The sequence below is a fragment of the Lepidochelys kempii genome, chromosome 5, assembly GCF_965140265.1.
Source record: "Lepidochelys kempii isolate rLepKem1 chromosome 5, rLepKem1.hap2, whole genome shotgun sequence".
NCBI lineage: Eukaryota > Metazoa > Chordata > Testudines > Cheloniidae > Lepidochelys > Lepidochelys kempii.
The window spans coordinates 102,347,765-102,363,698 of NC_133260.1; the positions used below are offsets into that span (position 1 = coordinate 102,347,765).

The following is a 15,934-nucleotide window of genomic DNA, read 5'->3' on the forward strand; positions in this document are numbered from 1 at the left end:
CACGCTTTACTTAATTTTTTGCACAGTATTTTATTTTAGCACACTGAACGCTACTTTAAACAAATAGTAATAATTAATTATGCCAACATTGTCTGAATTTGCATGCCTAGAATTAGGTACTGAAATCTGTATGTGTATTCTATATTGACACCTACATAAAACCAACCTAATTTTTCAGTGGCTCTGAATGCTCCCATTTAAGTCCCAGTGGAGTTACAGCACTGTAAAACCAGAATAAGTGTATTTATTAATATATTTCGTTTTATACGGAGTGTAATAAAAGAGCACCCATCCAAAGCTCTGAATCCCTGCGATATCTTTGGGAACCATCCTCTTGAAAAGATTTTAAAAAGTAGCATGATTAGCACTGACACAAAAATACACATTTTTAACACTAACATCAAGTCTGTCCTCTGTGGAGCAGGGTCTTGGAAATCCACAACAGCAATTGATAAGAAGGTCGACTCATCCCACAGTAAATGCCTGTGAAAGATTTTCAGAGTCTATTGGAAAGAGTTTATTATAACATTAGAAATTCTAAGTAGAGTACATCACCTTAAAGTATCAAACATGGCAAGAAGAAGACGATGGACATATTTAGGACACGCTTTAAGGATATCACCAACGTGACTTCTATGTCAACTGACAACATGGACACCAGCTGGAAAGACAAAAAAGAGGGTGACCAAGAGAAACATTATGGAGGTCAATACAGAAAGAAGCTAAATCCATCAACATGACACTTGGAAGCCTGAACAGACTAGCACAAGACCACAATAAATGTCAGAAACTGCTGGATGCCTATGCACCTGCAGGTATAGGAGGATAAAGAGAAAAGAAAGAGAGCCGAAGTTCTGGTCCTCCTTGAGAATTTCTTTAAAATACATTAAAATAAATAGACCTGTCTGGTCCCCCTCACTAACCAAATACACAGCACCAACATTAATATAACTGTAATTAATTGACCCTGCACACAATCCCTGAAGTCCACTGCCATTGCTACCCTGTCCTGACATCCAGCTCCTCACCAGCCAGGAAGAAAAGGACACCCCTCAAGACAAACGTAGGGATGAAATGAGTTCCAAAGGTCCAAGGCCTTACCAGAGAGATCCCTGCCAGCCACGGAGCGTGGATAAAAATCAATTCTTTTTTCATTTAAAAAGGCCCAGATTTTGTTGTTTAAATTAAATACACGATTAAAAAAAAACTATTTAAAATGAACTTTGACATTGACAACATATAATGAGTTTAGGCCTTAACATAACATATTAGTCATTTAAATTAAATACAAAAAATAATATTAAGCAGTACATGTTTGCTGCCAAATTTTAAAGAAAGTGAAATCGCTGAACTGGTGGAAATCACTGGTGTGACTGAAAGCTTCTGTATTCACACACTCTGCACCCCATTGTAATAATCTTTATACAAAATATGGCTGGTAAGTTATCATTTGAAAACTAATTCCTTGCTGGCAGTAATATCATGGTGAGATGTATGTAGCAACATTATAAGTAAAGTTATAAACATAAGCTGAAATCTTGACTGAAGAGTGTTTACAACACAAGTCTGGGGAAAAGATAAACTTGTTTCTCAAAAAAAGAAAAGGAGTACTTGTGGCACCTTAGAGACTAACCAATTTATTTGAGCATGAGCTTTCGTGAGCTCACGAAAGCTCATGCTCAAATAAATTGGTTAGTCTCTAAGGTGCCACAAGTACTCCTTTTCTTTTTGCGAATACAGACTAACACGGCTGTTACTCTGAAACTTGTTTCTCAAAGATAAAGGACAAGCTGACGCCTTTAGCCAGGTGTCAGCAAATGCATTTCTGAGGGGGGACTGAACTATAAAAGCAAGCAGCAAAAACAGCACAAGTTCTCTCTCTCTATCCATCATGCCCTCCTTCACCCAAGAAGATAAAAGAAACAGCCTTTGGGAGCAGATCCTGAGAATTTGGTCAGCAGCATTACTGGGAACATGTGGTAGGGGACTTCACCTTGAACCAAGGCTAGTTTGTTAAGTTTTATATTTGGAAGCATGTTATCTTTATTTCTCTTGTAACTATTTATAGTTAACAGGCCTTAAGGGGCCATTCTGGCATCCAGGGATTCAGAGTATTGGGACACACCCTTAACCCCCTGCATTACAGCAGCTCTATACCACCTGAGGATTCCACAAAGCAGGGAGTGTCCTCATTGGGCCAAGTAATGTGGCATTAAGGCTCGTTAGCATGGCTGGAGCTATGTGAAGTTGCTGGATCAGGGCCAAGGATCTGTCCTATGATCCATTTCAATGGGTTCAGAATAATGAAGAGGAGAGTTTCGTCCTGAATGGTACCCAGCCTAATTTTACACTTAAACGTTACTGGTACGGGGAACATTAAATGGCCTTGTACCCCTTTTGCTTCTCTATGATGTGTAAAAAAGCTTGAACGTTGGGAGAAAGGGGCAGAACTGGTGGAGAAGGGAAATCTTTTTTTCTGCCTTTTAGCTTATCTTAGAAATATCAGGAGTGCCAAATCCGAGCTTCTCTGGTTTTGTTGGAGCAGTCCTTAGAGGGCCTGTATGCACAGTGAGTTTTCTCAGCCCTTCACTGAATAGGTGGTATGTTGATTCTCCAACCGCATTTTTGTTTTGCCAAGGGAAAGTGGGACTAAATATACTCACCCACCTTTTGCAAAGAGCTTTAAGAGCGATGGGTGACCATCACTAAAGAAGGTCAATGTATAATAATGATGAATTATTTTTATGATGATTATGGAACATTCAAACAATCTGCAGCTGTGTCTGGTGAAAGGCATTGATACTGTTCCCTATTTCCCCCTCACCCTCTTTTTTCAGGTTCAGAGAATCCTGAGCGCATACAAACTGGGGGTGGGAAATGCCCTTTTTTATTAGCAATAAAACTCTGTCTTTTTCTCCTGATTATCCACAGATTTATGAATCCATAATCATTCACGTCACAGACTGAGGGAGCCGGGGCTGAAACAGGATAATAGCCTTTAAATCCCCTTCTCTGAGCACTCAGATCTTCCCTGTCAGCAAGATTAAAGCGGTCAACAGCAGTCCCCGTGTGTCTGTGTCCCTGCCTGAGCTTTAACAACAACTGGAGGTGGTGGCTGGACGGGAGAGAAATGTGAAACTGCCGCTGTGTTTGATGCTCCAGAGGGAAAGAAAGAAGCACTGTTTGTCTCAGTGGTGGTGGCAGTGGGGACTGGTGTTAGTCCCTCAGTCAGGTGGAGGCAAAGGAAGGAGAGGAGGAGGAGAGAGAAGCATCATGTTGAAGTTTAACCAAAGGAGACCATTCCCATTCTCAGACTGTAAAGGAAGGGAAGGAGCTGCAACAAATATTGTTCCCCCAGAAACCAATGCGGGAGAGGAGAAAGAAAGAATGCGCTCACAGACGAAGAGTGTGGTTTCTGCTACTACTCCATGGGCCTCTCAGTCTGTGCTGCCTGTGGGAACTGAGGGGAACTACCACTATTATGTGGAGGAGGAGGAGGAAGAAGAAGAGGAGGAAGATGAAAGGCAGCTGCAAAATCCGTCTCAGGAGAGAAGCAGGTTCTCGTCACCATTTCCCAGCCCCCCTGCCTTCTTCTCCAGAACAGCAGTGTCTGCTTCTTCCATGCTGAACATAAATGTAGGTGGCAAAAGTTACCGCCTCACCTACCAGGCAGTGGCCATCTACCCTAAGACCCGTCTGGGCCGCTTGGCCACGTCCACCGATCGCCATTGCCAGCTGGGTCTGTGCGATGACTATGCGGTTCAGGGGGATGAGTACTTCTTTGATCGGGACCCCGCTGTCTTCCAGCTGGTCTACAACTTCTACGCCTCTGGGGTGCTGCAGGTGCGCGACGAGCTGTGCCCACTCAGCTTCCTGGAGGAGCTGAGCTACTGGGGGGTGCGGCTCAAATATACACCGCGCTGCTGCCGCATCTGCTTCGAGGAGCGGCGTGACGAGCTGAGCGAGCAGCTGAAGGTGCAGCGGGAACTGCGTGCCCAGGCGGAGTCCCAGGAGAGCGAGCAGCTCTTCCACCACATGCGCTACTATGGCCCCCAGCGTTGGCGCCTCTGGAACCTAATGGAGAAGCCCTTCTCCTCTGTCAGCGCCAAGGCTATGGGGGTGGCCTCCAGCCTTTTTGTGCTCGTCTCTGTGGTGGCACTGGCTCTCAACACTGTGGAGGAGATGCAGCAGGTGGACAGGAAAAGCGGAGAGAGTCGCCCTATGCTGGAGCACGTCGAGACGCTGTGCATCGCCTTCTTCACCCTGGAGTATCTGCTGCGGCTGGTCTCCACCCCAGACCTGCGCCGCTTCGCGAGCAGCCCCCTCAATGTCGTGGATCTCATCGCCATCCTCCCCCTTTACTTCCAGCTGCTGCTGGAGTGCTTTGCAGACGATGACCAGCCCCGAGGCCGGGGCTCTCAGCACAAGCATGACATTGAGAAGGTGGGACGGGTGAGCAAAGTAGGGCAAGTGCTGCGCATCATGCGCCTGATGCGGATCTTCCGCATCCTCAAGCTGGCCCGCCACTCCACAGGCCTGCGCGCCTTCGGCTTTACCCTGCGCCAGTGCTACCAGCAGGTGGGCTGCCTCTTGCTCTTCATTGCCATGGGCATCTTCGCCTTCTCCGCCATGGTCTACTCTGTGGAGCACGACGTCTCCAGCACCAGCTTCACCAGCATCCCCCATGCGTGGTGGTGGGCTGCTGTAAGTAAATGCATTGCACTTTGCCGGGTAGCCATTGCTCCCTCCCCTGCGAGACTGGCTGCCTGTCTTGAAAACAGCAGGGCCATCCCAGATTTGTGAACATCTGTTCCGAATTCTGAGCTTTGCTTTTGCAGGACATGAGCTCTCGCACACACACACTCACCTCTGCTGCAAGCTTACATCGGTTACTGCATCAGGGTATAATCAGTGAAGCAGAGCTGGAAGTCGGTGGCTATTTGTGACTATGCCACACACATCCGCTTCCACTGCTGCTCATTAAAGAAAGGGGGGGAGGATTTGTATGTGGGTGGGGGAAGTGTAGCATTTCTTTCTAGTGTCAGCATTGCAGAGAAGTATACTGCTAGTAGTTTGGGATAAATGTATTGTACAGAGTTCCTCCCCCCACCCTTTTGGGGGGAGTTTGTAAAAGGCTGCACTGACCCAGCATGACAAAAAAGGTTGTTCTGATTACATCTCTCAACATTTAAATCCTCCAACTTTATGGAAGTTGAAGTAGCTGCAGATGCCTGGCCCTGTAAAATATTTTGTAAGGGGCAGTTGTCCAACAGTAGGTGGCATCTCCACAACACACTCAAAATGGCATTTGGTTGTAATTTATACAATACCAGTGGCAGACAAAAATAGATCAGGTGGGGTCTGAATGGCTCAAGGGATTAGTAATGGGATACAGAGCCATTTGCATCTAGGTCACTAGTTTCAATCTAGTATAGGTCAGTAGTGACAGGAAGTTGATGACATGACATGTCGTGGCTGTTTAGGAGGAACGAGTAGGTGGTCTCAGGCTAGTTCCTAGTGGGCAGAGGTTCATATTGCAAAATCACCAGTGGCATGGTTGCTGGTGGTCTTAGCTGAGAGGCCAGAGACTGGGCTGACATGGAACCTGAGGAACCTTTTCATCTTTAGTGTTTACACTTGTGGATGAGGTTTGAGACACAGGGGCAAATCTGCACAGGGAATCTTTCACAGCCATTGTCTGTGCTGTACTTGTGACGAAACAGAGGACTTCAGTCTGTTGCACAGCATTTCCCAAAATGGGGGACGCACTCTCTTTGGCTGAGCCAGGGCCCATTTGTACAGATTTTCCCCATGCTGCCCTACTATCATGGCAGGGCTGAAGGCTGGCCCACCACTGACTTTACTCCGAGGTGCTGACTGAGTACCCCTAAAAGCCAAGCTAGGAGAGCCTATGCATTAGCAGTGTCCCACAGAACCTTTCTTCTCAGCCACAGCATTAAACATGCAGGGACTCATAGTTTGGGGGTTGGGGAGGAAGAGATTGTTCCTTTGCGAAGTGGTCTGCAGAATGAAAGAGCAGGAAGGCCACAGGTCTATTGTTATTCTGTGATAGCTGTGGCAGGACAGCATGGTGCATGCTAGATTGTCAAACTAGAGTGAGAAACAGACACGCATGGTAATATAGCTAGTACTGAAAGAACAAAGGACTCAAATCTCAGTTGCAGCCAGTATCGTCTGGGAGGAGCATTTGTGGGGAGAAGGGATGCAAAGGCTCTGCTTGCAGTTCCCTGATTCTAGGGCCAGTCCTAGCCCCAAAAACAACAAGGAGTCCAGTGGCACCTTAAAGACTAACAGATTTCTTTGGGTATAAGCTTTTGTGGGTAAAACCCACTTCTTCAGATGCATAGTTAGGGCTACTCCTTTTTACAGCAGCTGACTCTGGTCTATAAGGAGCCATGGGTCAACTCAGAATAGCCAAACCGCAAGTCTGCTGGCCACATCCCTGACAGACACCCCAGACTGTGGGCTACAGCTGTGCACTTCTTTTCTGGCTCTCTGCCAGCTCTGGAAGCTCTAGCTTGGGAGGCCAAGCTCCTTTCCAGTCCTTTTGCATCACTCCAGCTACCAGCAGAAAAATCTAGTCGCATTATTTTTTAACTTCATGTGCTGCGTGCCCCTGAGCCTGGCTACTGGGGTGCCCAGCACATATTGGAAAAGTTACTGGAATGCAACATTTTGCCTTTGCAGGTTCCCGTTTAATCAACAGATATAGTACACCCAGAGGTTATAAATTTCATGCTGAACACTCCAGTGGAATATTAGGACAGTAAACCAAGACCCATGGGTGCCATTTTTCTGCATATATCCAGTTGCATACATCCAATCATTCATAGAGTCGGGAAGCAGTAAAAATACATACAGCCCAATCCTGCAAACACTTATTGATGCGAATAGTCTTTATTCATCCAAGTATTCCTGTTAGACTTAATGGGATTCTGTTAAAAAAGGTTTGTACATAAGAGCAAGGGTTTGCAGGTCTGTCTTTAATGTGCAAATAGTAATTACATGGCATGGCTCTCTTTTACCCCCATGCATTATAGGAAAAAATTAAGAGATTCAAATAAGTTAAATAGTGGATAGCTTTGTCAGTCACACACACAAATGATTATATCCTCAAAATTCTCATGTGTAATACAAGAGTGAATGTAAGAGGACTAAACCCTTAGCACAGGATAATAATCTTGTAGGGGCTATGGTAGATATATATCTTGCTTTCAACTCAGTATTTGAAGATATTGAGCCTTTATGATCATTCAATGCCAGTGACTTCAGTGCTATTAAACCAAATGCCTAATGCCTTTTATGGTACAGGTGCAGCCCCATGTAATCTACTGTTTCATTCATCTGAAATAACATTCTGTCTAAAAGGTGAGAAGCTGGCACACTGCCTGCCATAATGTTCAAAAATTAATTCAGTGCTCTAATCACAAGAGCACTGGGCTGGGACTACACCTTCCTGTGTTTTAGCCATTTCTGCTAGCATGTTTCTTATTATTATTATACACAGACACAGGATTATGAACTAAATGAAAACAAAGTTCACAAACATCAAAATGTATGTAGTAGACGTAGACTGGTAATTCCCTCTTGGTATCTATGCTAGACCAAATGTTATTGGGGCAGTTCTAACTGTTGAAGTATTTCATGTCAATGTAAAAGCCAGCATAATACATTCCCCATCAGTGTATGGCAGAGCAGGAAAAAAAATGCTCCTGGATGAAGAAGGGCATTCATTAAAGTCTCAGAAGAGCTATGGATAACGAGATGGCAAGATTCACACTTTCACGTAATATGGTGATGTCTAAAGAATTATTTCCTGAACTTTAAAAATGATTTCACTGAAACAGCTATGGTTGTCACTGAGATCTGGTGTCAAAAGTCCCAGGGCAATCCTATGCACTCAGCCACCATCCCCTCTGTGCCTGGAACATGGCAGAATTTGAGCAGGAAGAATAATCACTCACTTACTGACATACACTTCAAACAAAACAAACTTTTAAGCAGCTGAAAAGGCTCTTTGTTATTTAGACACTTCCTTAGTCTCCTTATTTTAAAAAAAAATCCGTATTAAAATGAGCTGATGAACCGTTCTTCCCAGATGCAAGTGTTTTAAAATGTATTTCACTGCTAGCGGACACACCTCAAGTCTGGGACCTGCTCTTCACCACATTCACCACTTTATGCATCTGACAGGTAAAGGTAAAATTCACTTCACACATACTTCACCCTCAAAGCCCAAGTTATTGGGCTGAAGTGAATGGGGGTTGGAGGGGGAGGGGTGAAGACCAGTCCGTTCCTTAAAAACAGGGTAAGGGCACAAGGCTGTCATGCAGCTTCAACCCAGCCTCTACTGCAGCTAGTTGCACAGAGTGGTAGGTCACTGGATGGGTCTGGTCATAAATCTGTGTCCATGCCCCTGGACCTAACACACACTACCATCTATGCAGACCGGCTTGTGGTTGGCTCAGGGATGCTGTCTGCAGCACACAGTGGAATCCAGACGTCTTCCTAATTACAACAGTGGGGTTAATTATTTAAGGATAGTTTTTATACTTTGGGATGGTAGCCTGTGGGGGAACAATGTAGAGTCAGTGTGTAATAATTCAGGCTTTTAGTATACAAGTGTTCAAGATATCTTAACTGTGCTGAAAAATCCGTATTCCCCAGCTGGCTAGATTAAAGAAAGGTGTGTGTGCACTCCTCTGTTTGGCTAATAGATTACTATTGATTTGCCTATAGGTCAGCATCTCTACAGTGGGCTATGGTGACATGTGTCCAGAAACTCACCTCGGATGCCTGTTTGCTTTCCTCTGCATTGCTTTTGGAATAATTCTGAATGGAATGCCCATCTCCATCCTCTACAATAAATTCTCAGACTATTACAGCAAACTGAAGGCCTATGAGTATACAGCTGTAAGGAAGGAAAGAGGCAAGATTGACTTTATACGACGAGCCAGGAAGAAAATGTCTGAGTGCTGTGAAGAAGGCCCAACCCATTATTTACCAAGGCCTAGATACAATTAATACTCCAGGAAAGATAAAAGGACAGAGGAGCAGAAGGGGAAAGCAGAGGAAACACTATTACAATGGATCACACAAGTCAAATAAAGATAAAGCAACAGCTCTAAAAGGAATAAGAAAATACTGAAGGCAAATCTCAAACTTTAGTCTTTTTAAAAAATTACAGTTCTATTTTACTAGTTTCTTCTCAGCGTCTTTTTGCTGGTGCTCATTCTTACAGCAGCAATGAGCCTGGTTTATATGTGCGATGCCAGCGTCGATGGCGCTCGATGAATTAGCCAGCCAGAGACTTTGAGTTGTATAGCTGAAGCAGGGCTGTAACGCCATGCCTGATACACATCCTACAATAATGACCCACCATGGCCAAATAAAAAGAAACCGAGTCTGTTCCCATGCAGTGGCTGCTACTCAGCAATAGGCAGGATGACTCTTACCTCAAAAATTAAACAGATGTAGAAGGGGGGGAAATATATTGCTTTGCAGTGCAGAAATAGGTTATGTATTAGGTTTTTAAACATGGTGCGGACACAGATAGTATGGACCCGCTATAGCTACATCGGTTGCTTTCACATATAAACATCTTTCTTAGGTTTTTGGACCTTATTTGTCCTATACCACATACTTCATGGTTCGATTTGCCAATATTATTTTTAATGCAGCCTTGCAGAATTGTACTTGCTTCCTGGCCCAGAGCGAGTAACTTTAGGAGTGAGAAAAATGTTGATTTTATTCTTTTTTGTTTTTTCCATTAATATCTGCCCTAATGGCAAAGAACTGGTTAGTAAGTTTGGCTAAACATTTGTGATAGATTTCCAAGCCCATTTTAATGCAAAAAAATCTGTTTAAGAATACAGATGTAAACTAAATGTACTTTATATGAGCAACCGTGTTTAATGTTAATATCGTCTATTAGTGTGTTAAGAACTATATGGGTTAGTTGTGGTTCAGATCTAAGTTAAAATACAGTTCTGAAAACATAAGAGTGGGCATACTGGGTCAGACCAAAGGTCCATTTAGCCCAGTATCCTGGCTTCTGACAGTAGCCAATGCCAGGTGCTTCAGCGGGAATGAACAGAACAGGTAATCAGCAAGTGATCCATCCCCTGTCACCCATTCCCAGCTTCTGGCAAACAAAGGCAAAGGGCACCATCCCTGCCCATCAAAAGGGAAAGGACATGGTTAGCTAATAGGGCATTTTCTTCCCCAGGATCTTAGCAATAGATCTTCCAGTAGTTTTGAAACTATACTTATAAGAAAAGAAGCATTTGAATTTGTTTCAACATTGATAAAATCATAATAAATGAGGATATGAGTATACATTGATCCGCTTGATAGAATTATGTACATACTGAGGATCTAATTCTCTCTCTCTGTCTCTCACACACACCCCCAACCACTTTCAGTAGTATTGTATTCCATGAGAACATCATTTTAAATCAATGGGCTTATTTGCATAACAAGGTCTACCTAACGCCCTATTAGTAAGAATAGCCCCTTGCACACACACACCCCCGCCGCCCTGCCTCGGGGGCAGAGGGAGGTGGCCTCTTGAGAGCTAGGGGGGCTGGGACTTGAAGGCACGGGGAGGGAGCCCCTGGGAGCTAAGTGGACATGCAGGGGTTCTAAGGGGACAGGGAGCCCCCCCACACCCCAGGAACTTGAGGGATTGGGACCTGGGAGTACAGGGAAGAACCCCCAAGGAGCTAGATGGCCATGGAGTGCTAAGGGGACAGGGAGGGACCCCTCTGGGCCCTTGAGGGACTGGGAGCTGGCCGCTGGGGAAGAGCGGGAACCTGGAGGCACAGGGAGAGATCCCCTGGGGACTGTGGGGGGCTGGCCCCCGAGGGCACATGGAGGGGGTCCCTGGGAGCTGAGCAGTGGGGGCCTGGAGGCACAGGGAAGGCCCATCGCAGAGCTGGTAGGGGGTTGGAGGCACAGGGAGACTGCCCTGACCACTAGGCTCAAAGCTGTGAGGGCTCACCCTACTCCTCCTCCCCATGTCCCCCCCCCCCCCCGGCCATTTTGTGTAAGCTCAGCCATGGGGCCAATTCGGTAGGTGAGCGCTGAACCCACGCACTGGCTCAGGCCCCACAGGTCAAGCCCTGTAGCCCCACGGCCAGCCGCTTTATCTCCGTGAACTGTTCCCGCAGGTGCAGGTTCACATTTTGCAGCTGCCCTGGGCTCTGGCAGTTAGCGTCAGGCAGGCAGCTGTGATGAACCGCGGCATGGATCCTCCACATGCCCGGGGCAGAGGGGCAGGGACACGGGCCAGAGCCTGCTTGGCCCCCCCGCCCAAGGTAGGTCGAGGGGCCACTACGGCTCCCCACAGCTACCCGACCGGGCTGCAGGGAGGAGGGATGCGTCGGAGCCTGAATCCGGCCCCTGGTGCAGAGCCCCTGTCGAGCTGTGGAAATCCACATGTGCAAATATCTGCAGATAATTTTTGCGGATCGGATGTGGATACACATTTGCGTATCCATGCAGGGCTCTACTTCCAGGCTAATTAGGCAGGCACTTAAAGCCTTGTGTGAATCTAGCTCTAGGTGCATTCATTTAAAAGGTCTTCATTATTCTTACCTCCTCTTCCACTCACAAAGGCTTCCATGTGTGTACTCAGTGTACTAAGCTTACTAAAATGAAAGTCACGTACTGTATGTCAAGGATCTTAAAACCATCCAGTGCAGCCTTGGGTGTTTGGACACCATGAGGACAACAGTAGTTGGATAATTGAAGGAATCTTCCATGCTTGTAGTAAACATCAGAGGAAATACGAGGAGGGGCAGACCATAAGACCTTAGCTAGAAGTCCTTGTTTTGTGTAACAGAGAATTTGGGATAGTTAAGATGGTGGGTTTTTTCATGGCATTGTGAAATTAAAATTCTGTCCTGTTAATGTGCCATGTTTGAGTTTGTTGCATTGTAAGCTATTACAGATACTAATGAGCCCTTGAGGGACGCTAAAAATACATTATTTCCATGTGTTTCAATGCAGGGTTAGCGAAGATCTTCACTCCAGTATTCAAGGGAGCAGCCAGTGTTCAAGATGGACTGGTCTCATCCATTAGAACAATTAATTATTGTTCCCCCCACCTTATTTTAACCCTACAGGATTAAAAGGAAAAGCAGACCTCCAACGTTTCAGCCCCCAACATTAAAAGAAAGCCGCAGGAAAGAGCTTTTGCACAGATGCTTGTCTGAAAAGATCATCACTCTGTAGGTGCAATTAAGCATATAAGTTTATTTTTCTAATGTAGAAATATAGCTGTTGAAGGGGCAACCAAAGAATAATAATTTAATGGGGATCTGCTACTAGTCCCGTGCCTCCAAAGCAAGTAGTAATTTTTTATCTTAAACTAGGCAGTTTTAGGTTTAAGAATCATAAAGAGAGTTATCTAAAAAAGTTCAAATTTTTAAAAAATGAAGGGACTTTATTAAAACCCAAGATAATGTTTTGGTTACTGAGTTTGTCCTATTTTTATGTAACCTATATTATATTTGTGCCCTGCTTATCTGTTACTTACATAACCTTTATTAACTTTCTTATTTACTAGTAGAGAAATTGGACAATATACAACAGTCATTTAGGACTTTAGCTTGGATTGGTAAATGAAAGGTCAAAGGCACAGAGGTTGTTGGTTTTTTAATGTATTTTGGAACACATAATTTAAAGTAATTTAATAAAAATAGTCTGAGTAACCTAAAAATAATCCAGGTGACTTTAGACAGGGGATTAGCAAACACCTCATTATAAAGCTACTGACAGTTGATGTTCAATTCCACTCCATAAAGCGATTTTGGAAGAATGGCAGTGTGAGGTTCCATATTTACTGTCTCAGTAAATTCCACATCTAGTTTGCTCAGTTTACAAGCAAAAGAATTTTTCCCTCCCTTAACTGCTGCCTATGCAAACCCAGGCTGTGATCTGAAAGTCAAGTTCTGTTCTGTCCTTCCTACCCATTGTTACCAGTAATAATGATTCTGCATAGTAAGTTTTCTCCTCATTGTGTAACCCGATTGCCTTAATTGATTTTGGTAGGTGAAACTGGCTGGAATATGTCTACTGCTAATTGACCCATGGCCACTGGGAGCTGCGGACAGCCAATGTAAACAAACTGTTGGATTACCCTGACAGGCCACAGGTGTCCACCACTGCTTTAAGGCAACAGCATGTGCTGGAAGCAGGTTAAAACCAGAACTAAGAGCACTGCACGGGTAACACCAGATTTTACCTGGGTTCTACCCCACTACTGTCCATACAGAAAACTCTATGATCTGGGTTTGGAGATGCTTTAAGACCGGGGTTCTCACAACAAAATTTTTGGTGGCCTCAAAGTGTGGCTACCAACTCTTGCTGGTGGCCACTATGACAATTTTTCCTAAAATACTTAATTAACTTTAGAAAAAATATATAAATATGAACATATACATGTCCAAATCATTGTAACCTATGTAGGGTTGTTTTTTGGTTTTTTTTGCAGACAACAATAAAAATCATGTACTGTTGTCTCTGTTCTTTACTAGACCTAAACAGAATAGATATGGTGCTTTGCATGTTCTTGTCTTATTGTTTCTTTTGGTTGCATTTTTGTTTTAGCCTTGCTAGCTAGTAAGTCTACTTCTGTAAAAAATGGTATTTTTATGTTTGTTAATATCACTTTTCACAGCAGCAGACTTGTTAGCTAGCTGGGAGGCAGTGAAACATGATATTAACAAACATACAGATATCACTTTTCACAGCAGACTTACTCAGCCCTGGCAAGCTGAGGGACAAATTAAGGGCTTGTCTACACTACGCACTGGATCAGCGGGCAGTGATCGATCCATCAGGAGTCGATTTATCGCATCTACGTGATAAATTGGCCGCTGAGCACTCTCCTGTTGACTCCGGTACTCCTCCAGAACGGGGTGCGTAAGCGGAGTCGACGGGAGAGCGTCTGCTGTTGACTTACCGCAGTGAAGACACCGTAGTAAGTAGATATAAGTACATTGACTTCAGCTACCTTACACACATAGCTGAAGTTGTGTATCTTAGATCGACCCTGCGCAGTAGTGTAGACAAGTCCTAAGTCTTGAATGAGGAGGTAGGGAGGGAGGCAGCGGGGGCCATGGTGATGGGGTGGATGGGTCAGGGGATGGAGCGCACCAGGCCCTGCAGCTGGGGGCCTGAGTCTGTGGACAGAGATGAATTTCCCCATTCTTTTTACTTGCATAAGACAATGTCGATGCCTAAAAACTTCCCAAAAAGTCACTGCACAAAACAGAGCTGATTCCAGGCACTGGCCCAGGGAACTCAGGGATTTGTTTAATATTCAGCCTGCATGTTTCAAAAAGGTCAGTGAATGTTTTTACAATTTCACTGCCATTTTTTTTCCTTTTAGGCCAGGGCCCACATGTTCCAAGTTTAAAAGGAAGTGTAGATAAAATAAGAAAGTGCCAAAACCCAATTAACAAAAGAAAGAAAAACAAAAACCATCACCACAGCTGACCAGTGAATCTGATGGCACAAGCTAAAGTTACTTTAATGGTAAGTTGAACGTATTAAGCTTTCGACCAGCTTCACTAATCTTCATCTTTTTGCTGATAGGATTAACAGGCAGCGAACAATGCACATTCTCAAAATCACAAACATGTGTTTCTCTGCTTTAAAACAAGATATGGCCGGAGCCAAATGGCAAGCTCGGGAGCTGTAATGGAATGGTGGATCAGAAAGCCAAAATGAGCTGGCTTTCTGAGTAAATTCTTATTTTGCTGCATGGGGGGCTATATGAATTAGTAACTCTCCATGCACTGGAAGCAATACAAAATCCTTTATGACAGAGCTGATTTAATGTAAATCTCTTATCTGGTCTCCCAAGAGCCCAGGATGCAAAATGCAGTGCTTTTAGCACCCATTGCTCAGACAAATTACGCCTCTCTGAACACTTTCAATGGCTCTCTCTTGTCTTCTGCATCAAGTTCAGCCTTCTCATCCTCCTCTTCAGAATTCTGCCCCTGGCTACATCTCTGCTCTCTTGTCCCCTTTGCTACACCAACACATTCTACCACATCACTCCCTTGCTTCTGTGCTGTCTTTCATGCTGCTTTCTAGGCCTGAAATGACATCCCTGACCCAAAGTGCCAGGTGCCGACTCCTCTCCTCATTCAAACCCCTCCTTCAAGTTCACCTCATTCACAAAGCCCACCAATGCTGTGTCAATAACAATGCTGACAATCACCCTAAAAATATGGCCCTCTAAACTAGAACCATCCCCTAGTCCAGTGGTTTTCAAACTTCTTTTCTGTGGACCCAACTGAAGAAAATTGTTGATGCCCAACAGAGCTGGGGATGAGGGGTTTGGAGTGTGGGAGGGGCTCAAGGCTGGGGTAGGGTGGGGCCAGGAATGAGGGGTTCAGGGTGTAGGAGGGGGCTCTGGGCTGGGGATGATGGGATTGGGGTGCAGGAAGGGTTTTGGGTTTGGAAGGGGTCAGGGCTGGGGCAGGGGATTGGGGTATAGACGTATCTCCAGCAGCTCCCAGTCAGTGGTGCAGCCGGGGTTCAGAGGAAGGCTTCCCACCTGTCCTGGCACCGCGGACCGCGCTGCGCCCCAGAAGGAGCCAGCAGCAAGTTCGGCTCTCGCCCACAGACACCACCCCCTCCCCTCCCAGTTCCCATTGGCCGGTTTCTCGGGGCAGGGGCAGCGTGCGGATCCCTGTGGCCCCCATGCCTAGTGCGGTGTTGAAACAGGTAGGTCCTATCCTGCCTTAGCTGGGCAGCACCGCCGACGGGACTTTTAACGTCCCGGTTGGCGGTGCTGACTGGGAGCAACCCAGTGCCTGACATGCGGCGACCCAGTACTGGGTCATGACCTGAAGTTTGAAAAACACTGCGCTAGGCCCCTCTGCACATTTTGGGT

General features: G+C 45.3%; 1 protein-coding gene across 1 annotated transcript; it reads left to right on the plus strand.

Moving 5' to 3' along the window:
- Positions 1-2,933: 2,933 nt before the first annotated feature.
- On the plus strand, positions 2,934-9,200 carry KCNV2 (potassium voltage-gated channel modifier subfamily V member 2). Its single transcript, XM_073346253.1, has 2 exons — positions 2,934-4,704; positions 8,761-9,200. The coding sequence occupies exons 1-2, from the start codon at positions 3,154-3,156 to the stop codon at positions 9,043-9,045; spliced, it is 1,836 nt and encodes a 611-aa protein (XP_073202354.1). The 5' UTR covers positions 2,934-3,153; the 3' UTR covers positions 9,046-9,200.
- Positions 9,201-15,934: the final 6,734 nt, after the last annotated feature.

Bases quoted from the DNA above. Each gene is read 5' to 3' on its own strand.
- KCNV2 (XM_073346253.1), top strand. From the start codon at position 3,154: ATGCTCCAGAGGGAAAGAAAGAAGCACTGTTTGTCTCAGTGGTGGTGG. The intron at 4,705-8,760 runs GTAAGTAAATGC...ATTTGCCTATAG, and splicing joins ATGCGTGGTGGTGGGCTGCT to GTCAGCATCTCTACAGTGGG.